Below are 26,393 nucleotides of genomic sequence, written 5' to 3'. Positions count from 1 at the left end.
AATAACAACAATCTCTACAATTGTCACAAGGAGGCTTACATTAACACTGCAATGAAAATCCCCTGGTCGCCACACTCCACGCCTGTTCGGGTACATAAAGGGAGAATTCAGAATGTCCTATTCACCGAACAGCACGTCTTTTTGTCTTGTGAGAGAAAACCAGAGCACACGGAGGAAACCCACACAGACACGGGGAGAACGTGCAGACACTGCACAGACAGTGACCTAAGCTGGGAATCGAACCTGGGACCCTGGAGCTGTGAAGCAATAGTAGATTTTCCCAGATGCACTGATAGAATCACCCATCTCAAACTATTCAAATTGTATGCAGGATGTCAGGAGTTTTCTTGCCCACTAAACAAAATGGTGGTGTGCTGTCAAGTATCTAGGCTACATGCCCCAGCGACTAGACTGTATCAAGCAGCACGTCCCCATGGCTGTTCACAACAGGCAAAATACTGACTGTACTCAACCAGCCCATGCTTACAAAAGTCAAAATATAGTGTCCAATATTAGAAATGATCTGAAATTAGACAACACATGCTCAATAATCCTGATTGCACTAAAAATTACACTAATAACCAACTGAGGATTATCAGTCGGGTTCACAGTTTGGCTCACTTTAGCATACGAGAAGCTACATATTCCCACACAGGACCCTATCGTTTCCACTCATTCCAGCTTTTCCCAATCGATAAAAGCCAGGGGGACGGCCATTTCCTGGTTCATTCCCCGTGGCAATGCCCTGATCAGAGTTGACTTGCCCGGTTTGAATTCAAACAAAAGCTTGTTAGTTAACTGTCCTGCGATGCATTCTCCATAGCTACACAGAGTCCACTTGCCAACAAATGAGCACCTTCTTCTCATGCAGTATAAATTGCTGTTTCGTTGAGATTTGATATTCTTGGAATTCAATTCTGATAAATGCAAGGTGAAAAGCTTCAACAGCGTGTCCCTTTTTTTAAGAAATCCTCGAGTTCAGTACCAGCATTTGACTACAGTAGAAGCTAGTTTGTTCCAATAAGATTTCAGCTATCATATGTGAATTGACAATTTGTAGCATGTCATTCAAACATACAAACAAGGATCAGGAGCAAGTCATTCGGTCCTGGAGTCTTCTCCGCCATTTATTAAGATCCCGGTTGATCTGATAGTACCCTCAAATCTGCATTGTGTCTGAACCCCGATAAACTATCATCCCCTTAGTTACCTTAAATCTATTCACCTCTGCCTTAATTCAATGGCTCTGCTTCCATGCCTTTTCAGGAAGTGAGTTCCAAAGATGTACTACCCTGTGAAAGAAAAAAATACTGCCTCGCCTGTTTCAAAAAGACCAACCTCTTATTTTTAAACAGTGAACACTCGGTGCAGATTCTCTGACAAGAGAAAACATCCTCTCCCCATCTACTCTGTCAAGACCCCTTGGGATGTTATATTTCAAACAAATCTAAACGCCAGCGGATACAAGCCTAACCTATCTAATCTTTCCTCATAGGACAAGCTACCCATTCCAGGTAAACCTTCTCTGAACTGCTTCCAATGCATTTACATCCTTCCTCAAATAAGGTAACTAATACTGTACACAGTACTCCAGGTGTGGGTTCACGAGTGCTCTTCCTATTTTTCCTATGATGTGGAGATGCCGGCGTTGGACTGGGGTGAGCACAGTAAGAAGTCTTACAACACCAGGTTAAAGTCCAACAGCTTTGTTTCAAACACGAGCTTTTGGAGCGCAGCTCCTTCCTCAGGTGAATGGAGAGGTATGATCATTTGATCAGGATATAAATATTTCTGGATCATACCTCTCCATTCACCTGAACATAGAACATAGAACAGTACAGCACAGAACAGGCCCTTCGGCCCTCGATGTTGTGCCGAGCAATGATCACCCTACTCAAACCCACGTATCCACCCTATACCCGTAACCCAACAACCCCCCCCCCCCCAACCTTACTTTTTAGGACACTACGGGCAATTTAGCATGGCCAATCCACCTAACCCGCACGTCTTTGGACTGTGGGAGGAAACCGGAGCACCCAGAGGAAACCCACGCGCACACGGGGAGGACGTGCAGACTCCGCACAGACAGTGACCCAGCTGGGAATCGAACCTGGGACCCTGGAGCTGTGAAGCATTTATGCTAACCACCATGCTACCGTGCTGCCCACTGCTACCGTGCTGCCCACACATGAGGAAGGAGCTGCGCTCCGAAAGCTCGTGTTTGAAACAAACCTGTTGGACTATAACCTGGTGTTGTAAGACTTCTTACTATTTTTCCTATGACAGATGTCATGCTAACTGGCCTGGTTTCCAACTTTCTGTCTTCCTCCTTATTTGAATAAAGGTGATACCTCTTCCATTTTCAATGGTAAAATTAAAACCAATGCACCATTTCACTAGCCACTTGTTTTACAACCCTGGGACAGTCCATTAGGACCTGGGCACGTGCACCACATCTGTGGTGATTGTCATTTTCCCCGAATTCCCCCTTCCCTTTCATTTCCTGATTTATAGCTGCTTCTGGGATGTTATTTGTATCCTCCATAGTGAAAACTGATGCAAAATACCTGTTAAATTCATCTGCCATTTCCTGTTGTCCATTATCAATTCTCCAGACTCACTTTCTATAGGACCAATTCTCATTTTGTTAACTTGTTTCTTTTTTTTAAAAATAAATATTTATAGAAACTTACCATCCATTTTTACATTTCTGGCCAGCTTTTGCACACTCCAATTTTCCTCCTTTAGTTATCCTTTGCTGTTCCATAATTCTGTCCAATCTTCTGACCTTACCTACCTTTGCACAATTATATGCTTTTTCTTTAAGTTTGATATGATCTTTAACCTTTCTATTGAACCATGAATGGTGTATTCATCCCTTGAACTTTTCTTATTCACTGCAAAGTGTCTATTTTGTATATTCTGAAATATCCACTGAAATGTTTGTTACTTAGCATGGTGGTTAGCATAAATGCTTCACAGCTCCAGGGTCCCAGGTTCGATTCCCGGCTGGGTCACTGTCTGTGTGGAGTCTGCACGTCCTCCCCGTGTGTGCGTGGGTTTCCTCCGGGTGCTCCGGTTTCCTCCCACAGTCCAAAGATGTGCGGGTTAGGTGGATTGGCCATGATAAATTGCCCGTAGTGTCCTAATAGTAAGGTTAAGGGGGGGAGTTGTTGGGTTACGGGTATAGGGTGGATACGTGGGTTTGAGTAGGGTGATCATGGCTTGGCACAACATCGAGGGCCGAAGGGCCTGTTCTGTGCTGTAATGTTCTATGTTCTAAATACACACACACACACACACACACACACAGTGTGTGTCAATAGGGGGAATACTGGGGCTGCTTCGGGAATTTGAGGTAAAAATTAAATCTACACAACAGTGAATATTTTGTGGTGTCTCGGCCGGGGATGGGGGGGCTGCCAGTCCATAGGGCGGGGACTCACTTTAGATATGTGGGGGTACAGGTTGCTCAGGATTGGAGGGGGGGTAGGTACGACATTTCTAGTTTGGTGGGGAGGATGAAAGCTGATCTGACAAAGTGGGATCATCTCCCTCCGTCACTGGCGGGTCGGGTAGAGATGTTTGAAATGAACGTGTTGCCACGATTTCGGTTTATTTTCCAATGCCTGCCGATTTTCCTGCCAAAGGCATTTTTTAAAGAGATTGAAGGGATGATTACCTCATTCATATGAGGAGGGAAGGTGGCCAGAATTAGAGGAAGGCAGGCAGGGGGTTTGGGCCTTCCGAACCTGATGTATTGTTACTGGGTGGCAAATGTGGAGAAGGTATGAAGCTGGGTCGGAGAAGGTACGAAGCTGGGTCAGAGGGGTTGACTCCCAGTGGGTCAGAATGGAGGAGAGTTTGTGTCGGGATTGAAGACACTAGCAACAGCTCTGCTCCCGAAGGCACCGGGGAAATACCCGGAGTCCGGTAGTAATAGCTTTGTTGAGAATTTGGAGGCAGTTTCGCCAGCATTTTAGGTTGGGGGCAAGGTCAAGGGAAATGGCAATTTGGGGGACCCATAGATTTGAGCCAGGGCAGTGGAATGGAAATTTTCAGAGATGGGAGGAGAAAGGAATTAGGACACTAAAAGATTTGTTTCTTGGGGATCGGTTTGCAGGATTGAAGGAGCTGGGAGCGAAGTATGGGCTGGAGCAGGGGGAAATATTCAGATACATGCAGGCTCGAGACTTTGCCAGAAAGGAGATACAGAGATTCCGGGTAGAGACGGCCTCCACATTACTGGAGGAGGTGCTGACAACAAGGGTACTGGAGAAGACATCACTGGGTGGAATCAAGGCAAAGTGAGAGAAAGAGTTAGAAGAGAGTATGGAGGAGGGGTTCTGGTGTGAGGTGCTCCAGAGGGTGAACGCCTCCACCTCGTGCGCGAAGTTGGGGCTGATACAGCTGAAGGTGGTATACAGAGCACACCTCACAAGGGCGAGGATGGGCCGGCTCTTTGTGGGGGTAGAAGATGTGTGTGAGTGTTGCGTGTGTGTGTATGTGAGCGTTGTGTGTGTGAGCGTTGCGTGTATGTGAGCGTTGCGTGTGTGTGAGCGTTGCGTGTGTGAGCGATGCGTGTGTGTGTGTGTGTGTGAGCGTTGCGTGTGTGTGTGTGTGTGTGTGTGTGTGTGTGTGTGTGTGTGTGTGTGTGTGAGCGTTGCGTGTGTGAGCGTTGCGTGTGTGAGCGTTGCGTGTGTGAGTGTGTGTGTGTGTGCACAAACCACGCTCATATGTTTTGGTCCTGTCCAAAACTGGAGGATTACTGGAACGAGGTGTTTAGAGTAATCCCTAAAGTGGTGCACATGAAACTGGACCCGGGTCTCCGGGAGGCCATATTCGGGGTGTCGGATTAGCCGGGGTTGGAAACGGGTGAGGAGGCAGATGTTACAGCCTTCGCATCGTTGATCCCACGAAGGTAGATCCTGTTGGGATGGACATCAACCTCTCCACCCTGTGCCCTGGCGTGGCGTGGGGACCTGCTGAAATTCTTGACTCTTGAGAAGGTCAAATTTGAACGGAGGGGAAGGATGGAGGGGATCTACAATTCATGGGCGTTATTCATTATGCACTTTCGAGAATTGGATTACATCAAACATGGGGGGGGGGACTGACTATGTGTTAATGGTGACTGGGGTGATTCCTGACTCCTTTTTGTTATTTGTTTATGTTAACATGCAGGATGCTGTTTGGGGATTTGGTTGGAGGATGGGATTGTTGTTATTGATATGGGGATTGACATTGCATTCATTACTGATTATTGTTTATTGTTGGTGGGTCTAAATTTGGGAGCAAATGTGAAAAAGGAGAATAAAAATATATATTTTTTTTTTTTAATGAATGCATCTGATCTCATTACACAATACCAGGTCTAGGTTAGCCTGCTCTCTAGTTGGTTCCAGAACATGCTGTTCTCAGAAACTATCCCGAAAACTCTTCATCTAGGCTACCTTTGCCTATCTGACTTTCCCAGTCTGTGTCGATTAAGATCTCCAATGATCATCCCTGTGCTTTTCTGACAACATCCCATTATTTCTTCCTTTATTAAAACAGAGAAAACAGGAGCAAGGGTAGGCCATTCCGCCCTTCGGCCTTGCTTTGCCGTTCATTATGATCATGGCTGATCTTGCAAATCAGTAGCCTGTTCACGCTTTCCCCCCATATCTTTTGATCCCTTTAGCCCCCATCTAACTCCTACTTGGAAATATACATGTTTTGGCCTCAACTGCTTTCATGTTCAATGTGCAGTAAGAAGTCTTACAACACCAGGTTAACGTCCAACAGGTTTGTTTTGAATCACTAGCTTTCAGAACACAGCTCCTTCCTCAGCTCACCCCAGTCCAATGCCGGCATCTCCACTTCATGTTCGATGTGCAGGATGTAAATGCATTAGAAGCAGTTCGGAGAAGATTCAATAGGAATGGGCGGATTGTATTACAAAGAAAGGTTGGAGGCGCTAGGTTTGTAGAAGCAACCTTTGAGATCCTGAGGGGTATTGGCAGGGTGGATGTTTCGTCTTGTGGGACAATCTAGAACTAGGGGTCACTTTTTAAAGGGGAGGGGCCACTCATTTAAGACAGAGATGAGGATTTTTTTTTCTCTCAGAGGTTTGGGAGTCTCTGGAATTCTTCCTCAAAAGACAGTGGAAACAGTCTTTCAATATTTTTAAGGCAGAGCTGAATAGATTCTTGATTAATAAGAGGGGTGGGGAGGTGATCCAAGGTATACCAGAAGGTGGGTTTGACATTATAAACAGATCAGCCACGATATTATTGAATAACGGAGCAGGCTCGAGGGACCGAGAGGCCCATTCCTGCTCCTAATTCAAACTTTGGTAAATCAGAGTCATCACTGTCACATGGCTATGGGATAGATTTTCATCTTAACCACCTGAAATCAATCTATTAAAATCAGGCAAGTCCTGGAATGGACTTTTCCAGTGGATCATAGCCCAGGAATAAAGATGGTAAAGATGCTACACTTTTTCAGTCCACACTCAAAAATGTCAGGATAAATAATGATAAAAAATTGATAATAATTCAATCATTTGGATAAAGCACATATAAAGCATGAATACTCTCCCACTATGTACTTCTGATTATTATGGATGCAGAAATATCTGTACGATTAATCACTTGTCACTGGCTAGAAGAGACACATTTGAAGATCTCTCTTTCTAACATTTGTCATTACAATATGTAAATATTTAATATAGAATCTTTCCTTTTAATATCCATAGAACTCCTACAATACAGGAGGCCACCATTTGGCCCATCGAGTCTGCATCAATCCTCTGAAAGAGCACCCTACCTACGCCCAATCCGATACCTTATCCCCATAACCCCACCTAACCTGAGCATCTTTGGACTATGAGAGGAAACCAGCGCATCTGGAGGAAACCCACGGAGACACGGAGAGAACGTCCAGTCACCCAAAGCTGGAATCGAACCCGGATCACTGGGGCTGTGAGGCAGCACGCCCAACCACCGTGCCGCTCACATTATTTATCCTGACATTTTTGAGTGTGGACTGAAAAAGTGTAGCATCTTTACCATCTTTATTCCTGGGCTATGATCCACTGGAAAAGTCCATTCCAGGACTTGCCTGATATGACGTAGAAGTTATCCAAATAGTGTATGTAAATTTAATTATAAAATCGATTGGCAAATACTTTAATCAGCTGCAAAAGTGTTCTCTTGCTAGATTAAAGACATGGGCCTCATTTTGCTGAAGTAGGGCATCTCGTGGCTCATTCTGTTACTTAGATTTACAACTGCGCATTTAGGTTCTTAACATTTCTTGCCCAAAGGTTGCTGGTAGTGAGAGTTGAAAATAGAGTGGTGAGAGCAACTGGACAATGGTGAACAGGGCAAAATATAACTCATTAACCAATGAGAATTAAGGATTGAGAAAAGACTGGGAAATGTCAAATCAGATACAGAAATATAAATAAGATAGAGCGGGAAAATTAAAAATGTTAAATTTGACATCTTTAGATCTTCTGAAACAATTGGCAACATAAAAGAATGAGACTTCAAATTAATAACTTTACTTTTTGGGCAAGAGGGGATGATTAGTAGTCATTAACAATGATCACATTATTAAGCTTATTTGAATTATACAACTTAACATTCATGAGTTTAATGGAGATGTAACAACCTCATTAAAATCACATGGAGATTAAGCAAGAGAACATTTTTGTGAAGCAGGGTGGCATAGATTTAGCAGAAACATTTGACAATGAACTCATGAAATATGTCTTCCTCACCACAAATTATTGGCGTATTTCTGCATTAATAAGGCATGCGCTGTTCTTTCAGCAAAATCTGGCCCCAAGTCATCCCAACTGCATCTGGAACAATTTAAACTTAAAACTTATTTAACATGGACAAATGGTTCTCAAAATAATTTTATTGGGCCCTGAAAAAATATGAAATGGTGTGTGACAATGTGGAAGTACAAGAAAAATTTCAAAGCAACTTCAAATTAAAGCCTGTCAAAGAGAGTCAGAAACTATAGTAAGACATTGTGTAAAAAATTAGAACACAAGCTTCATAAGAATATTGAATCACCATTTATTACCTGATTCAAATGTTGGCATCTTTAAGTCACCTTGATTCAACTCTGTGCCATATTTTAATTTATGATATTTTGCCCTGAAAAGAAACAAAATTGTTAGTGCACATGTAGCTTTTGAAAAATCCATTTCAGCGAGAAGGCAATTCTAATGTTGTAGTCTATCTTTATTTTATCTATTCATGAGATGTTGTCCATTCATAATTTCAGCAGTGAGTTACCTCAAATGTAATTAATTGAGTTAAGAGTCAACAACATGGCTTTCAGTATGGTGTCACAAATATACCAGACCTGGTAAGGATGATTGTTTCACTTTCAGAAAAGGAAATCTATGAGTTTTCCCGACAATCTCGTAGTTACATCATGGTCCCCATAAATGACACTAGATTTTGTTTCAAACTGTTATAATTAATTATTTAAATTTCCCAGTTTTGGGGATTTCAGCTCATCATAGAATTTACAGTGCAGGAGGAGGCCATTTGGCCCATCGAGTCTGCACCGGCTCTTGGAAAGAGCACCGTACCCAAGTTCAACACCGCCACCCTATCCCAATAACCCAGTAACCCCACCCAACACTAAGGGCAATTTTGGACACTAAGGGCAATTTATCATGGCCAATCCACCTAACCTGCACATCTTTGGACTGTGGGAGGAAACCGGAGCACCCGGAGGAAACCCACGCACACACGGGGAGGATGTGCAGACTCCACACAGACAGTGGCCCAAGCCGGAATCGAACCTGGGACCCTGGAGCTGTGAAGCCATTGTGCTATCCACAAGGCTACCGTGCTGCCCTCATGCATCTGGATCATCAGTTCAGACCTCTGGGTTACTAGTCCAGTGGGCAACATGTAAAAATAATGTCTCACCGAATACTGGTTTTTAGGATCAATTTTCTTCTGTTCTCATAAATTTTCTCCACTTCTGAAAGTGTTGAACCCATTTTAGGTTACAGTTTGTGGTCAACTTACAACATTAAGGCTTCCGGTGGCGGCGATGACGTAAGAAGCCGCACATTTGGGAGCTCCCGTTTCAAACTGACTTTTCGGCTCTTTTTAGAGCCCAAAACGGAATTTTTTCGACGTCTCCCGGTGGGAGAAGGTGTGCTGATCGACTTTCTCCGCATTTCATGATTAGAACTCGGAGTGGAAAGGGGGAAAAAACGGCAGCAGCTCCCCAGAAAAACAGGGGAAGGAATCCAAGATGGCGGCCGGCAGAGCACCAGAGGAGTGGAAGCAGTGGGCCCAGAAGCAGCAAGCTGCTCTCCTGCGCTGTTTTGCAGATTTCAAGGCTGGAGGTACTGAGCTCTCTGCGGGAAATGAACAAAAGGCTCTCGGGGATTCAGACGACCCAGGGTGCTGCCATCAAGGCGTTGCAGACGCAGGCCACTGAATGAGAGGAGGAGGCCGTGATCCTCGTGAGTAAGGTGGAGGGGCATGAGGTACTCCACAAGAAGTGGCAGGACCGCTTTGAGGAGCTTGATCATTGCATGAGGCAGAAAAATCTGAGGATCTTGGGCCTTGCGGAGGGGCCGGATCTGACAACCTACGTGTCTACGATGCTGAACTCGCTAGTGGGGGCCGGATCTTTCCATCTGCAGCTGGAGCTGGAGGGAGCCCACAGGGTACTGGCCAGGAGGCTGAAGGAGAATGAACCCCCGCGTGCGGTGCTGGTGAGGTTCCACCGGTTCAGTGATCGGGAGTATGTGCTGCGTTGGGCCAAGAAGGTGAAGAGCAGCAACTGGGAGAATGGGGTAGTACGGATCTACCAGGATTGGAGTGCGGAGGTGGCTAAGCGGCGGTCCGGGTTTAATCGGACGAAAGAGGTGCTCTATGGGCAGACGCATTGAGTACAGTCAACATGTCCGTAACATATGCCAGGCTCAGCCTGATCCAATTTAAGTTTGTTCACCGGGGTCACATGACAGTGGCCCGGATGAACAGATTCTTTGGGGTGGAAAACAGGTGTGCAAAATGACGGCTTTTGTACTACGTTCATAGTTTCATGTACACTGGTATTATAACAACAACACAATAATCAAAAAATACCTCAATAAAATGTTTATTTAAAAAAAAGCTTGGTGTACTGCTCACCAATGCTGACAGAGTATTCAACAGCACAAGCACTTCAACCACCATACTAGAGTTCCCTGGAGTTCCAAAAATTAGATCAAAGAAAGTCAGGCTCACATTCCAGATTGCTTGAAGTGTGATGTATGGATGTTAGCGGAGAACAGGATTGGACTGTGGTGCATGTGCTGTCAAATACCCTGTGAACAATATGAGCAATGTATCAAGCTGGATTTTTTGCCCTGAACTGTCTCCTAAAATGGATTCAACAATTTCAGACGAGGAGAACTTATGAGGAGAATTTATAAGAATTTTTAAAAATCCATTCAATTGTACAAAATCACTTACCCAAGTTTCAGACTTTGGAAGGCAGCCTAAAAATTTGCAAAGTCCAATTTTCTCAATACATCAGGGTCGGAAGCATGACCACAACAAAAATTATTACTAATCTGAAGAGTAGTAAATAATGGAGACATGCAAAACTAGATATATTGATATTGAGGGAACAGATCAATCCGAAGGAGAGTCATTGAGGAGTCTAGTAGCTGTGGGGAAGAAGCTGTTCCTATGTCTAGATCTTCTGCCTGATGGAAGGGTCTAGAAGAGAGCAATGCCTGGGTGGGAGGGGTCTCTGACAATGCTGTCTGCCTTCCTGAGGCAGCGGGAGATGTAGGCAGAATCAATGGGAGGGTGGCAAGCATGTAATAATAATAATAATAATAATAATAATCGCTTATTGTCACAAGTCGGCTTCAATGAAGTTATTGTGCAAAACCCCTAGTCGCCACATTCCAGCACCTGTTCGGGGAGGCTGGAATGGGAACTGAACCCGCGCTGCTGGTCTTATTCTGCATTACAAGCCAACTGTCTTAGCCCACTGTGCTAAACCAGCCCGTGTGATGCGTTGGGCTGAGTTCACCACACTGCAGTTTCTTGCGATCTTGGGCCGAGCAGTTGCCATACCAAGCTGTGATGCAGCCGGATAGGATGCTCTCTTTCGCACATCTGTAGAGGTTGGTGAGAGTCAATGCAGACATGCCAAATTTCTTTAGCTTCCGTAGGAAGTTGAGATGTTGTTGAGATATCTTTACTGTTGCATCTACGTGAGTGGACCAGGACTGACTGTTGGTGATGGTGACCCCCAGGAACTTAAAGCTATCAACCATCTCCACTTCTGAGCCATTGATGTAGACGAGGAGGGGGGAGGGCATGCTACACTTCCTGAAGTCGGCGATCAGTTCCTTGGTCTTTCCAACATTTAGAGAGAGATATATCTGGAAGACTATCAAAAAGTGCCATCTTTTGAACATGATATTATACTGAGGTGCCATCTGTCCTCTTGAATGGATGAAAAGAGTTCTTAGTCAATACTAATTTCTAACGCAAAGTTACCAACAGGGAGTATCTGGTCATTTATTTATTGCCGTTTGTGGGCTCGGACAGCGCATAAATTGGCTGCTCCATTCCCTACCTTACAACAGAGACTAGCTTTGAAGCATGCAACTGGCATGAAAGGCATTAAATGTTGACATATGCTTTCACATACAGTCAAATGCCCAAGCAGCTGAAAGAATCAAAATTAATTCACAGAAGCATTACGGCACAGGAGGCACCTTGGCCGATTGGGTCTGCACTGGCTCTCCAAAATGAACAATCCACTGTGCCTTCGCCTTGCAACCTGACAAATTGCTCCTTTTCAGGTAAGTCTAATTCCCTTATGAATGATTCAATTGATTGTTGTTTAAAGATGATATTGATAAAATATTGAAGAAATATATTAGTACAGATGATATGGGGTTTGTCTGTGTTGAAAAAGAAACATCATGGGGCAATAAACATTTGTAAGGGTGGTATAACAGACCACTAAACTGCAGTGGTAATGTTGGGAACAGCATCAGACAGAAAATCCGAGATGCATGTGATAAAGGAACCTCTACAATTATAGGTGACTTTAATCTGCATATAGATTGGGTGAATCAAATTAGACACAGTATAATAGAGGAGGAATTTCTGGATTGTATACAGGATGATTTTCTGGGCCAGTATGTTGAGGGACCAACAAGAGAACAGGCCATCTTGGACTGGGTATTGTGCAACGAGAAAGGATTAGTTGGCAATCAAGTTGAGAGAGAACCCCGAGGAATGAGTGGGTGCGATCCTCCGGCCAATCGGATCGATCCTCCGATCCTCACTGCGCCAGAAAAGCAGCTCGCCATGCATCTCAGTGTGGCCGGTAAAACCGGGAGACCCGCTCCCAGGATCTACCTGGCTCGCAAAGCCGCGCGGGATTCAACGCCATCATGTGGGCAGCACGGTATCACAGTGGTTAGCACAGTTGCTTCACAGCTCCAGGGTCTCAGGTTCGATTCCCGGCTTCAGTCACTGTTTGTGCGGAATCTGCACATTCTCCCTCTGTCTGCGTGGGTTTCCTCCCACAGTCCAAAGATGTGCAGGTCAGGTGGATTGGCCATAATAAATTGCCCTTGGAGCCCAAAAGGGTTAAATGGGATTACTGGATGCACGGGGATGGGATGGAGGCCTTGGCTTAAGTGGGGTGCTCCTTCCAAGGGCCGGTGCAGACTCAATGGGCCAAATGGCCTCCTTCTGCACTGTAAATTCTGTGATTCTGTGACTTTGCAAGGGGAATCCCACCCACAATGGGCAGGATCACTTTTCCGCAAATCTGATGTTAGAATGAGGCAGAGAGCTCACAGCGCCAGGGACCTGGGTTCAATTCCAGCCTTGGGTGACTGTCTGTGTGGAGTTTGCACGTTCTCCCATGTCTGTGTGGATTTCCTCCGGGAGCTCCGGTTTCCTCTCACAGGGGCAGCATGGTAGCATGGTGGTTAGCATCAATGCTTCACAGCTCCAGGGTCCCAGGTTCGATTCCCGGCTGGGGCACTGTCTGTGCGGAGTCTGCACGTCCTCCCCGTGTGTGCGTGGGTTTCCTCCGGGTGCTCCGGTTTCCTCCCACAGTCCAAAGATGTGCGGGTTAGGTGGATTGGCCAGGCTAAATTGCCCTTAGAGTCCTAAAAAATAATGTTAATGGGGGTTGTTGGGTTACTGGTATAGGGTGGATACGTGGGCTTGAGTAGGGTGATCATTGCTCGGCACAACATTGAGGGCCGAAGGGCCTGTTCTGTGCTGTACTGTTCTAATTCTAATTCTAATACTATTAAAAATTATATATTAGCCATAACAGCAGAAAAGGCTGAGAGCATGGGAAAAGATCAGATAAGGAAGTCAGTTTGAAAACTGACCATACACTACAAGGCCACGTTGCAGAGTAAACTCATTGTTATCATTACTGGGCAAAGATCTTCTAGAAAACACGATGGGAAACAGGTGGTTTGATCACACCATATTATGGAAACATATAGAAATTATCCCATGCCACATTATCTCTTAAAACTTGATAGACAGACATTTTGGTCGAATTAAATGAATTATAATTATTTTAAACCAATCACAGTCAGAAAGGGTGTGGAGATGCCGGCGTTGGACTGGGGTGAGCACAGTAAGAAGTCTTACAACACCAGGTTAAAGTCCAACAGGTTTGTTTCAAACACGAGCTTTCGGAGCACGGCTCCTTCTTCAGGTGAATGGAAAGGCTTGTTCCAGAAATGTTTATATAGACACAGTCAGGGATGCCCGGAATGCGAGCACCTGCAGGCAATCAAATCATCAAAGATGCAGAGAGAGAGGTAACTCCAGGTTAAAGAGGTGTGAATTGGACAATTCACACCTCTTTAACCTGGAGTTACCTCTCTCTCTGCATCTTTGATGATTTGATTGCCTGCAGGTGCTCGCATTCCGGGCATCCCTGACTGTGTCTATATAAACATTTCTGGAACAAGCCTTTCCATTCACCTGAAGAAGGAGCCGTGCTCCGAAAGCTCGTGTTTGAAACAAACCTGTTGGACTTTAACCTGGTGTTGTAAGACTTCTTACTGTAGTCAGAAAGGGGACAGAACCTCAAAAGATTATGATTTCCTTATGAGACTGGGAGGGAACCTTTTTTTGCTCTCTCTGAAATTATCTTTAATCTCTCTCTCTCTGAATTCATCTTTAACCTAACCTTTGAAACCTATTCTTACTTTGCTAAACAGCTATTTCCTTTTGTTTCATTTTTGTATTGTGCATTTTGATCTGAAGAAATTACCACAAACTGAATTGTATTTTGAATTCACCTCAACCATCTGTATTTGCGTTGGACAAACAACTTTCCAGATTCTGTACTTGCATTTAATTCATTTGATCAGTAGACTTTAAAACTAATACAAATAAAGCTATACTTTACTTCACCCAAGAAGCGGAGTCTCAAGTTCTGTCGATTAATATATAGTGCGGCGACACAAACATATTTACAAATTACAGATCCATCGGTTAGGTAGGGTTAGGGTTACTGGGATAGGGCGAGCGTGTGGGCATAGGTGGAGTGCTCTTTCAGGGGGTCAGCGTGGGCTTGATAGGCTGAATGGCCTCCTCCTGTACTGTAGGGACTCTATGGAATGGGTGCCATACTAATTATATAATTAATCCATTGGAGAGAAACAGAATCCATGTCCACATCATCTGGCACAAGTCAAGTTAATCAGTTTGTGACTACCAATATTTATGACCTCTAGTTTTAGACTGAGCGCAAATGGAAACATTTGATCTCAGTCTATAGCCAGGATAGTCATTCATAAGCCAGGATAGTCATTAATAAATACAATAGGGCATTCAGGAGAAACGTATTTACCCAAAGAGTGGTAAGAATGAAAAATGCACGAGCAAGGAGGAGCAACTGAAGAAAATCGGCAAGATAGGTTAAAGGGGAAGCTAGAGATAATCACTTGCAGGACAATTTAATAGAATTCTATATCATCAAACTCAATCTTAAAGGCCTTTATTAGAGCAAATCTCAGCCCTTTCTTTTATACAGTAAACATATTTTAGCCCTTCCTCCTATCCAATGCCTCTATCTTCTTTTTATGATATGCAGATCAGAACTATACATATTTCTCCAAGTGTGATCCAAAGTTCGGTTTAACATAACTTCTGTGGAAATGAACCATGTGTTTTATTTGCTTTTTTTAAAAAAAATTACCTTTTAAAACTGTCACTAATTTTAGTGGATTGTATTTTTTTTTTCTTAAATCCCTTTGTTCCTCTATCCATTTCGACCATTATCCAAGTAGCACGTTGTTTCCTTATTTTTCCTACCAAATGCTCTACCACATACTTTACATCAATTTGCAAATTACACACACATTCTGCAAGCTTCTTGTACAATCATTCCTTCTAAGTACTAACTAACAGCAGGCCCCCAGCAAATTCTCCCGAAATTTATGTTATCAACAAATTTTGAAATTAGTTTCGGAATCATTTATCTAAATGGTGAACAGTAGCTGCAGCGCCAATGCCTATAGAACAGGGGTGGGCAAACTTTTCCGTGCAAGGGCCACATTCAGAAATTCTCAATTTTAAAGGGCCGCATAGTATATTAAGTAAAATAATTACTTCACCCGGTTATGATTCTGGGCGCCTCATATAGAACATAGAACAGTACAGCACAGAACAGGCCCTTCGGCCCTCGACGTTGTGCCGAGCAATGATCACCCTACTCAAGTCAACGTATCCACCCTATACCAGTAAGTAACCCAACAACCCCCCCCCCCCATTAACCTTTAAAAAAATAATTAAAACATTTTTAAAAAAATTTTTTTTTTTTTTTTTTTTTTAAATGACTTGGTGGGCCGCATAAAGACCTTTGGCGGGCCGCATGCGGCCCGCGGGCCGTAGTTTGCCCACCCCTGCGATAGAACATAGTCTCCCCCCTTTTGCTCGTCTAAGGACTTACCCCCAACTCCAATTTCAGTATGGTAGCTAGCTTGCTACCCATTGAACTACATATCCCCAGGCTCCACCTTGTAGTATCTTATCATAGAACATAGAACAGTACAGTACATATCAAAGGCCTTTTGAAAATCCAAATACATTGCCTCCACCAATTTACCTTTCTATTACTTCTTCCAAGAATTTAAGTTCAATGCTGACTACTACTTATTTTGTTTTTGGTTTCAAAATGTTCCCTTATATCTTTACACAAAGATTGCATTATCTTTCCCATCACCAATGTAAAGTAAACTAGTCCATAGCTGCCAAGACTGCTTCTATCTCCTCTTTTAAATGTAGGAATAACTATAAATATAGGAATAAACTCTGTACAAGAAAGAATATGACTAGACTTCAAAAGGTCCTTTCAGTGATCTCACTAAATTTATTTAATCTATTTCTTATATTTAAAAATCATTTCAAAGCTGAGTGACACAGGGCGGGATTCTCCAGTCTGTCTTCCAAAGATGTGCAAGTTAGGTGGATTTCCCTCCATACCAAGCAACATCCTGGTAAATCTCCTCTGCACCTGTTCCAAAGCTTCCACGTCCTTCCTATAATGAGGCAACCAGAACTGTACGCAATACTCCAAATGCGGCCGTACTAGAGTTTTGTACAACTGCAACATGACCTCATGGCTCCGGAACTCAATCCCTCTACCAATAAAGGCCAACACACCATAGGCCTTCTTCACAACCCTATCAACCTGGGTGGCAACTTTCAGGGATCTATGTACATGGACACCGAGATCCCTCTGCTCATCCACACTACCAAGAATTTTACCATTAGCCAAATATTCCGCATTCCTGTTATTCTTTCCAAAGTGAATCACCTCACACTTCTCCACATTAAACTCCATTTGCCACCTCTCAGCCCAGCTCTGCAGCTTATCTATGTCCCTCTGTAACCTGCAACATCCTTCCGCACTGTCTACAACTCCACCGACTTTAGTGTCGTCTGCAAATTTACTCACCCATCCTTCTGCGCCCTCCTCTAGGTCATTTATAAAAATGACAAACAGCAACGGCCCCAGAACAGATCCTTGTGGTACGCCACTCGTAACTGAACTCCATTCTGAACATTTCCCATCAACTACCACTCTCTGTCTTCTTTCAACTAGCCAATTTCTGATCCACATCTCTAAATCACCCTCAATCCCCAGCCTCCGTATTTTCTGCAATAGCCGAACGTGGGGAACCTTGTCAAACGCTTTACTGAAATCCATATACACCACATCAACTGCTCTACCCTCGTCTACCTGTTCAGTCACCTTCTCAAAGAACTCGATAAGGTTTGTGAGGCATGACCTACCCTTCACAAAACCATGCTGACTATCCCTAATCATATTATTCCTATCTAGATGATTATAAATCGTATTTTTTATAATCCTCTCCAAGACTTTACCCACCACAGACGTTAGGCTCACCGGCCTATAGTTACCGGGGTTATCTCTACTCCCCTTCTTGAACAAAGGGACCACATTTGCTATCCTCCAGTCCTCTGGCACTATTCCTGTAGCCAATGATGACCTAAAAATCAAAGCCAAAGGCTCAGCAATCTCTTCCCTGGCTTCCCAGAGAATCCTAGAATAAATCCCATCAGGCCCCGGGGACTTATCTATTTTCACCTTGTCCAGAATTGCCAACACTTCTTCCCTACGCACCTCAATGCCATCTATTCGAATAGCCTGGGTCTCAGCATTCTCCTCCACAATATTATCTTTTTCTTGAGTGAATACTGACGAAAAGTAGTCATTTAGTATCTCACTTATCTCCTCAGCCTCCACACACAACTTCCCACCACTGTCCTTGACTGGCCCTACTCTTACCCTAGTCATTCTTTTATTCCTGACATACCTATAGAAAGCTTTTGGGTTTTCCTTGATCCTACCTGCCAAAGACTTCTCATGTCCCCTCCTTGCTCGTCTTAGCTCTCTCTTTAGATCCTTCCTTGCTTCTTTGTAACTATCAAGCGCCCCAACTGAAACTTCACGCCTCATCTTCACATAGGCCTCCTTCTTCCTCTTAACAAGAGATTCCACTTCTTTGGTAAACCACGGTTCCCTCGCTCGACCCCTTCCTCCCTGCCTGACTGGTACGTACTTATCAAGAATATGCAATAGCTGTTCCTTGAACAAGCTCCACATATCCAGTGTGCCCAACTCTTGCAGCCTACTTCTCCAACCTACACATCCTAAGTCACGTCTAATGGCATCATAATTGCCCTTCCCCCAGCTATAACTCTTGCCCTGCGGGGTATACTTATCCCTTTCCATCACTAACGTAAAGGTCACCGAATTGTGGTCACTGTTTCCAAAGTGCTCACCTACCTCCAGATCTAACACCTGGCCTGGTTCATTACCCAAAACCAAATCCAATGTGGCCTCGCCTCTTGTTGGCCTGTCAACATATTGTGTCAGGAAACCCTCCTGCACACATTGTACAAAGAACGACCCATCTAATGTACTCAAACTATATCTTTTCCAGTCAATATTTGGAAAGTTAAAGTCTCCCATAACAACTACCCTGTTACTTTCGCTCTTTTCCAGAATCATCTTCGCCATCCTTTCCTCTACATCCCTTCATTCTATGTGACCATCTATGTCTGCAACTGATCAATCTTATTTACCGTACTCCATGCATCCACATACATGCACTGCAACCCTGATTTTGATTTAATTACTTTCCCTCTTATGCTGAATTCACCTTACTACTTCCTACCCTCAAACTACTTGACTCCCTGTTCTTTGCATCCTGGCATCCCTCTCCAGAGTTACCTCCTGATTCCAACACCCCTGCCAAGTACTGTTAAACCCTCCCCAATGGAGGGAGCAAGGAAATTCATCGCAGCTCGGTTTAGGTGCAACCCATCAGACCTGTAAATGTCCCCTCTCCCTGATTACAATCTCCCAAGAATCAAAAGTCCTCCCTCGTGCACTATTTCGCCATCCATACATTAATTTCTCGATCCTCCTATTTCTATACTCACTGGCACATGATACCAGAAGTAATCCGGAGATTACGACTTTTGAATTTCTGTTTACTCATTTCTTACCGAGCTCCTTACTTGATTCAAACATTAATACATGAAAATCAAGGCCTTGGACACCAATAGAAAGTATTGATGGGCAGAGAATGCACTGCTTTGCACACTGATACTCTGTGCAGAGCAGCCTACACAGATGCCCTTACAGGGAAAGATGCAGGCCTTCTCAAAAACAGAGGCAGGTTTTTTTTTTAATTCTTGTGATGCTTGTTGTTCCTCCTATTCAACAATTGTTTTTTAAAAAAAGCATTGTAGTGCCTCAATGTCAGCCATCTGACAATGTCAGCTGAGATCCCCAACTGAAAAAGCCTCCAGGAATGCTGGTGCGTGCTCGCTGGTGAGCAATTCAATGCAAATATTAAAACAGCTTGATTTCTGGGGTGATTCCTCTACCCATGTGAAGTAGAATCACCCCTAGTTCCAGCATGGGCAACAGCAGTAGCAGAAAAACATCTAGAAACAATAAAATGTAATATAGCCAGCTGAAAGCAAAGGAAATAACAGTGGAAGAATTATTATCTGTCACTCTAGACACCTTGTTACAGCCAAATCAGATCAACATAACTAAGGCAAGCATTTAACTTCCACACCAGTGAGACTTAGAAGTTAGCGGTCGATGGGGATGGAATAATATGCAAGGGAGAAGCATTTGTTACAATTCACCAAAATACTTCTTTATTTTCTTTGGGTTTTGAATCCATAACAAACTAAGTGATGGACTGAAGAGTGAGGAAGATATAATCAGCTGTCAACAAACGGACTATATCTTTGAACATTTTAAATAAGTTAAATGAAAAATGAAAAGGCACATGTTATTTCGTCTTTCATGATAGATAATGAATACTGGAGCCTGGGGAGCCACTGTCATTAACAAAATGCTGCACCTCCTAATACAAGGGAGTCTAATGCAAGTACACATTAGGTAAACAAAAGCAGAAAATGCAGGAAAAACTCAGCAAGTTGGCAGCATCTGTGGAAAAAGAAAATAAGCCGTTAATGCCAGGAGAGGGTGCAAGATATCAGAATGTGTTAATGGGAGAATAAATGTCAGTGTTCAGCGAAAGCAAAACGCAAGAACAAATGACACTGGAAGATTAGATGCTGCTCTTCCAGTTTGCGCCAAGCTTCACTGGAGCAATGCTGCAGACCAAGAACGGACATGTGAGCAAGATGGTTGAGTTGAAATGGTGAAGTGACAGGAAGGTTGGGGGTCATGCTTGCGGATGGAGTGAAGTTGATCCGCAAAGTGGTCACCCAGTCTGCGTTTAGTCTCCCTAATGTAGAGGGGAGCGCACTGGGAACAGCAAACACAGTAGAGCAAGTGAAATGTTGCTTCATCTGAACGGCGTGTTTGGGGAAGGTGATGCTCCTTCTGTGATTGTAAGCGAATATGCTGTAGGAAGGGGATGAGGAGTTGGAGATGATGTAGTCAGCCAGGAGGGAGCAGACCCTGTGGAATGCTGACATGAGAGGTGAGAGGAGGAATGTGTTTCATGGTGGCATCATCTGGAGTCGGCAGAAATGGTGGAGGATGATCCTTTTAATGCGGAGGCTGGTGGGGTGGCAACAGAGGACAAGAGTGGATGGGGTGAGAGCAGAGGTGTTGGAAATGGATCAAACCCAGTCGAATGCCCTGCCAACCACAGGGTGGGATGGGGAGAAATTGGTAAAATTAGCTTCAGCAGAGGTGAGTGACAGTAAGAAATCAGCCAGTACAGTGGAATATATTACGCACGCCCATTATTTGAATGCATTTGAATCCTAGAAATGGCAGCACGGGAGATCATACAGTCTACTACATTTGTAAATATCCTAGTTCAACTGAAAGTATCTACTAAAATTGCAGCTAGATCTTGTTCTAAATTTTCCCTTTTACATTCCATTTGCTCAAAGACTTAGCCAATCCTTTTTTAAATTGTTACAGCATCTGCCCAATATAAACTTTTGCGGTGAAGCATTTAACTTCCAATAATCCTCTGTGTGGAAAAAAAACTCCTTTGTTCTTCTTGTGATCATTTGAAACCCAAGACCCTCATTGCCAATCACGGGAACGTTCTTTCACTATTTATCTTCTCCAAATTTCCCATCCTTCACAATGCAGGGAAGTAGCGCAGTGGCAGAAAGCTTTCTGAATCACTTGTTTCTAAACATATTACACTGACGTATGCATGCCTCAAATTATTTAGAGACCACAAACTAAAATATTTTCTGAAAAACAAAATGCATTTAATTTGAATACACTAATACTACTTTAAGGGCAGCATTGTAGCACAGTGGTTAGTACAGTTGCTTCACAGCTCCATGGTCCCAGGTTCGATTCCCACCTTGGGTCACTGTCTGTGCGGAGTCTGCACGTTCTCCCCGTGTGTGCGAGGGTTTCCTCCCACAGGATTGGCCATACTAAATTGTCCATCATGTTCAAAAAGGTTAGGTGGGGTTACTGGGTTATGGGGATAGGATGGAGTTGTGGGCTTAGGTGGGTTGGTCTTTCCGGTGCGGACTCGATGGACCAAATGGCCTCCTTCTGCACTGTAAATTCTATGTCTACTTCCATTTGGATTCTGTTGCACAGTTACTGAAATGCTTCCACAGCATGAATTTACCTCCCTTCAAGCACAGCATATATTGAGTTCTAATCTTACACACAAAACAACTCCGTATGGCCTACTTTAGAAACTGAAAAAGTAGCAATTAAATCACCGCTCAGCCTTCCTTTTCCAGTGAGCATCTAATCTGCACAATCACTCCCCATAATTCAATCCCAACATGGTGGTAGCTCTTTTCTGTATCATCCAGCAGAGGGCAGCAGAGCAAAGCTACTGATCAGCTGTTCTGGGGGAATTTGCATACGTGCAGTGCGGTCAGCCTAAGTTGAAGGTGGTTTGTGGAAGGGTTGTTGGCAAGTGACAGTTAAACCCGAAACACTTCGTGAGTGTTTCCCACCCTACCTCCTCCTCTAACCAACCCCCCCACCCCACGGTGGTTGGGAAGCGGGAGCAGGGGCCTGTCGTGAAGGTGAGTGAGTGCCTTTAAATTTGCTTAACTTTCAGCGGGAGCAGGGTTTGAGGTAATATCAGGTAAGCTCTTCCTTTCTTTTTCTTTTTCTTGTTTTTTTTTTAAAATCTAGAGGTGATGTCAGGGAAGGCAGTACAATGCTCCTCCTGCAGAATGTTTGAGGTGAGGGACGCCGTCAGTGTCCCTGCTGATTTCATCTGTGGGAAGTGCACCCAACTCCAGCTCCTCAAAAACCGTGTTAGGGACCTGGAGCTTGAGCTGGATGAACTTCGGATCATTCAGGAGGCAGAGGGGTTCATAGATAGGAGCTTCAGGGAAGTAGTTACACCAAAGACTGGAGATAGATGGGTAACTGTAAGAGGGACTGGGAAGAAGCAGTCAGTGCAGGGACCCCCTGCGGTCGTTCCCCTGAGTAACAAGTATACCGTTTTGGATACTTGTGGGGGGGACGACTTACCAGGGGTAAGCCATGGGGTACGGGCCTCTGGCACGGAGTCTGTCCCTGTTGCTCAGAAGGGAAGGGGGCAAAGGAGTAGAACATTAGTAATTGGGGACTCAATAGTCAGGGGCACAGATAGGAGATTTTGTGGGAGCGAGAGAGACTCACGTTTGGTATGTTGCCTCCCAGGTGCAAGGGTAAGTGATGTCTCGGATCGTGTTTTCCGGGTCCTTAAGGGGAGGGGGAGCAGCCCCAAGTCGTAGTCCACATTGGCACTAACGACATAGGTAGGAAAGGGGACAAGGATGTCAGGCAGGCCTTTAGGGAGCTAGGATGGAAGCTCAGAGTGAGAACAAACAGAGTTGTTATCTCTGGGTTGTTGCCCGTGCCACGTGATAGTGAGATGAGGAATAGGGAGAGAGAGCAATTAAAAACGTGGCTACAGGGATGGTGCAGGCGGGAGGGATTCAGATTTCTGGATAATTGGGGCTCTTTCTAGGGAAGGTGGGACCTCTATAGACAGGATGGTCTACATCTGAACCTGAGAGGCACCAATATCCTGGGGGGGGAGATTTGTTAGTGCTCTTTGGGGGGGTTTAAACTAATTCAGCAGGGGCATGGGAACCTGGATTGTAGTTTTGGGGTACGGGAGATTGAGAGTATAGAGGTCAGGAGCACAGATTTGACTTCGCAGGAGGGTGTCAGTGTTCAGGTAGGTGGTTTGAAGTGTGTCTACTTCAATGCCAGGAGTATACGAAATAAGGTAGGGGAACTGGCAGCATGGGTTGGTACCTGGGACTTCGATGTTGTGGCCATTTCAGAGACATGGATAGAGCAGGGACAGGAATGGTTGTTGCAGGTTTCGGGGTTTAGGTGTTTTAGTAAGCTCAGAGAAGGGGGCAAAAGAGGGGGAGGTGTGGCGCTGCTAGTCAAGGACAGTATTACGGTGGCGGAAAGGATGCTAGATGGGGACTCTTCTTGTGAGGTAGTATGGGCTGAGGTTAGAAACAGGAAAGGAGAGGTCACCCTGTTGGGAGTTTTCTATAGGCCACCTAATAGTTCTAGGGATGTAGAGGAAAGGATGGCGAAGATGATTCTGGAAAAGAGCGAAAGTAACAGGGTAGTTGTTATGGGAGACTTTAACTTTCCAAATATTGACTGGAAAAGATATAGTTCGAGTACATTAGATGGGTCGTTCTTTGTACAATGTGTGCAGGAGGGTTTCCTGACACAATATGTTGACAGGCCAACAGGGAGGCCACATTGGATTTGGTTTTGGGTAATGAACCAGGCCAGGTGTTAGATCTGGAGGTAGGTGAGCACTTTGGAAACAGTGACCACAATTCAGTGACCTTTACGTTAGTGATGGAAAGGGATAAGAATACCCCGCAGGGCAAGAGTTATAGCTGGGGGAAGGGCAATTATAATGCCATTAGACATGACTTAGGATGTGTTGGTTGGAGAAGTAGGCTGCAAGGGTTGGGCACACTGGATATGTGGAGCTTGTTCAAGGAACAGCTATTGCATGTTCTTGATAAGTACGTACCAGTCAGGCAGGGAGGAAGGGGTCGAGCGAGGGAACCGTGGTTTACCAAAGAAGTGGAATCTCTTGTTAAGAGGAAGAAGGAGGCCTATGTGAAGATGAGGCATGAAGTTTCAGTTGGGGCGCTTGATAGTTACAAGGAAGCGAGGAAGGATCTAAAGAGAGAGCTGAGACGAGCAAGGAGGGGACATGAGAAGTCTTTGGCAGGTAGGATCAAGGAAAACCCAAAAGCTTTCTATAGGTATGTCAGGAATAAAAGAATGACTAGGGTAAGAGTAGGGCCAGTCAAGGACAGTGGTGGGAAGTTGTGTGTGGAGGCTGAGGAGATAAGCGAGATACTAAATGAATACTTTTCGTCAGTATTCACTCAAGAAAAAGATAATATTGTGGAGGAGAATGCTGAGACCCAGGCTATTCGAATAGATGGCATTGAGGTGCGTAGGGAAGAAGTGTTGGCAATTCTGGACAAGGTGAAAATAGATAAGTCCCCGGGGCCGGATGGGATTTATCCTAGGATTCTCTGGGAAGCCAGGGAAGAGATTGCTGAGCCTTTGGCTTTGATTTTTAGGTCATCATTGGCTACAGGAAGAGTGCCAGAGGACTGGAGGATAGCAAATGTGGTCCCTTTGTTCAAGAAGGGGAGTAGAGATAACCCCGGTAACTATAGGACGGTGAGCCTAACGTCTGTGGTGGGTAAGGTCTTGGAGAGGATTATAAAAGATACGATTTATAATCATCTAGATAGGAATAATATGATTAGGGATAGTCAGCATGGTATTGTGAAGGGTAGGTCATGCCTCACAAACCTTATCGAGTTCTTTGAGAAGGTGACTGAACAGGTAAACGAGGGTAGAGCAGTTGATGTGGTGTATATGGATTTCAGTAAAGCGTTTGATAAGGTTCCCCACGGTCGGCTATTGCAGAAAATACGGGGGCTGGGGATTGAGGGTGATTTAGAGATGTGGATCAGAAATTGGCTAGTTGAAAGAAGACTGAGAGTGGTAGTTGATGGGAAATGTTCAGAATGGAGTTCAGTTACGAGTGGCGTACCACAAGGATCTGTTCTGGGGCCGTTGCTGTTTGTCATTTTTATAAATGACCTAGAGGAGGGCGCAGAAGGATGGGTGAGTAAATTTGCAGACGACACTAAAGTCGGTGGAGTTGTAGACAGTGCGGAAGGATGTTGCAGGTTACAGAGGGACATAGATAAGCTGCAGAGCTGGGCTGAGAGGTGGCAAATGGAGTTTAATGTGGAGAAGTGTGAGGTGATTCACTTTGGAAAGAATAACAGGAATGCGGAATATTTGGCTAATGGTAAAATTCTTGGTAGTGTGGATGAGCAGATGGATCTCGGTGTCCATGTACATAGATCCCTGAAAGTTGCCACCCAGGTTGATAGGGTTGTGAAGAAGGCCTATGGTGTGTTGGCCTTTATTGGTAGAGGGATTGAGTTCCGGAGCCATGAGGTCATGTTGCAGTTGTACAAAACTCTAGTACGGCCGCATTTGGAGTATTGCGTACAGTTCTGGTCGCCTCATTATAGGAAGGACGTGGAAGCTTTGGAACGGGTGCAGAGGAGATTTACCAGGATGTTGCCTGGTATGGAGGGAAAATCTTATGAGGAAAGGCTGATGGACTTGAGGTTGTTTTCATTAGAGAGAAGAAGGTTAAGAGGTGACTTAATAGAGGCATACAAAATGATCAGAGGGTTAGATAGGGTGGACAGCGAGAGCCTTCTCCCGCGGATGGAGGTGGCTAGCACGAGGGGACATAGCCTTAAATTGAGGGGTAATAGATATAGGACAGAGGTCAGAGGTGGGTTTTTTTACACAAAGAGTGGTGAGGCCGTGGAATGCCCTACCTGCAACAGTAGTGAACTCGCCAACATTGAGGGCATTTAAAAGTTTATTGGATAAGCATATGGATGATAAGGGCATAGTGTAGGTTAGATGGCCTTTAGTTTTTTTCCATGTCGGTGCAACATCGAGGGCCGAAGGGCCTGTTCTGCGCTGTATCGTTCTATGTTCTATGTTCTACAACTGAAATATCATTTTTTGTAAACTTTTTGTAATCCACATACTCCACATTTTATCTACATGAGCAGAGTGAGATGAATACTTCAGTGCTGTTGCAATAGGTAATTGCAATTCAATAAACCATTTGTGGGGGGGATATTAAAATAATTCAGTTCCTCACTACACTTATATCTTGCATTTCAACCAGTGAAATTCTGACCTGCTTCACAATCCCAATTAAATGTTATTAATAAATTAATCTAACCCATATTCTTTATTGTAGTCTAAGGCTCTCTGTAATCAATTAT

At 44.4% G+C, this 26,393-nt stretch overlaps 1 protein-coding gene across 5 annotated transcripts in view; it reads right to left on the bottom strand.

Moving 5' to 3' along the window:
• strn3 (striatin, calmodulin binding protein 3) overlaps positions 1 to 26,393 on the bottom strand; it is a 292,821-nt gene that overhangs the window by 190,301 nt on the left and 76,127 nt on the right. For all 5 annotated transcript variants that reach the window (XM_038781429.1, XM_038781437.1, XM_038781440.1 and 2 more), the window contains exon 3: positions 8,086 to 8,159. In XM_038781429.1, coding sequence (XP_038637357.1) covers positions 8,086 to 8,159 — 74 coding nt within the window. The remainder of the gene's footprint in view (positions 1 to 8,085; positions 8,160 to 26,393) is intronic.

Source organism: Scyliorhinus canicula, chromosome 2 (assembly GCF_902713615.1).
Source record: "Scyliorhinus canicula chromosome 2, sScyCan1.1, whole genome shotgun sequence".
Lineage (NCBI taxonomy): Eukaryota > Metazoa > Chordata > Chondrichthyes > Carcharhiniformes > Scyliorhinidae > Scyliorhinus > Scyliorhinus canicula.
Note: the sequence above shows the minus strand (reverse complement) of the source record. Positions and strands in the feature narration are given on the sequence as shown.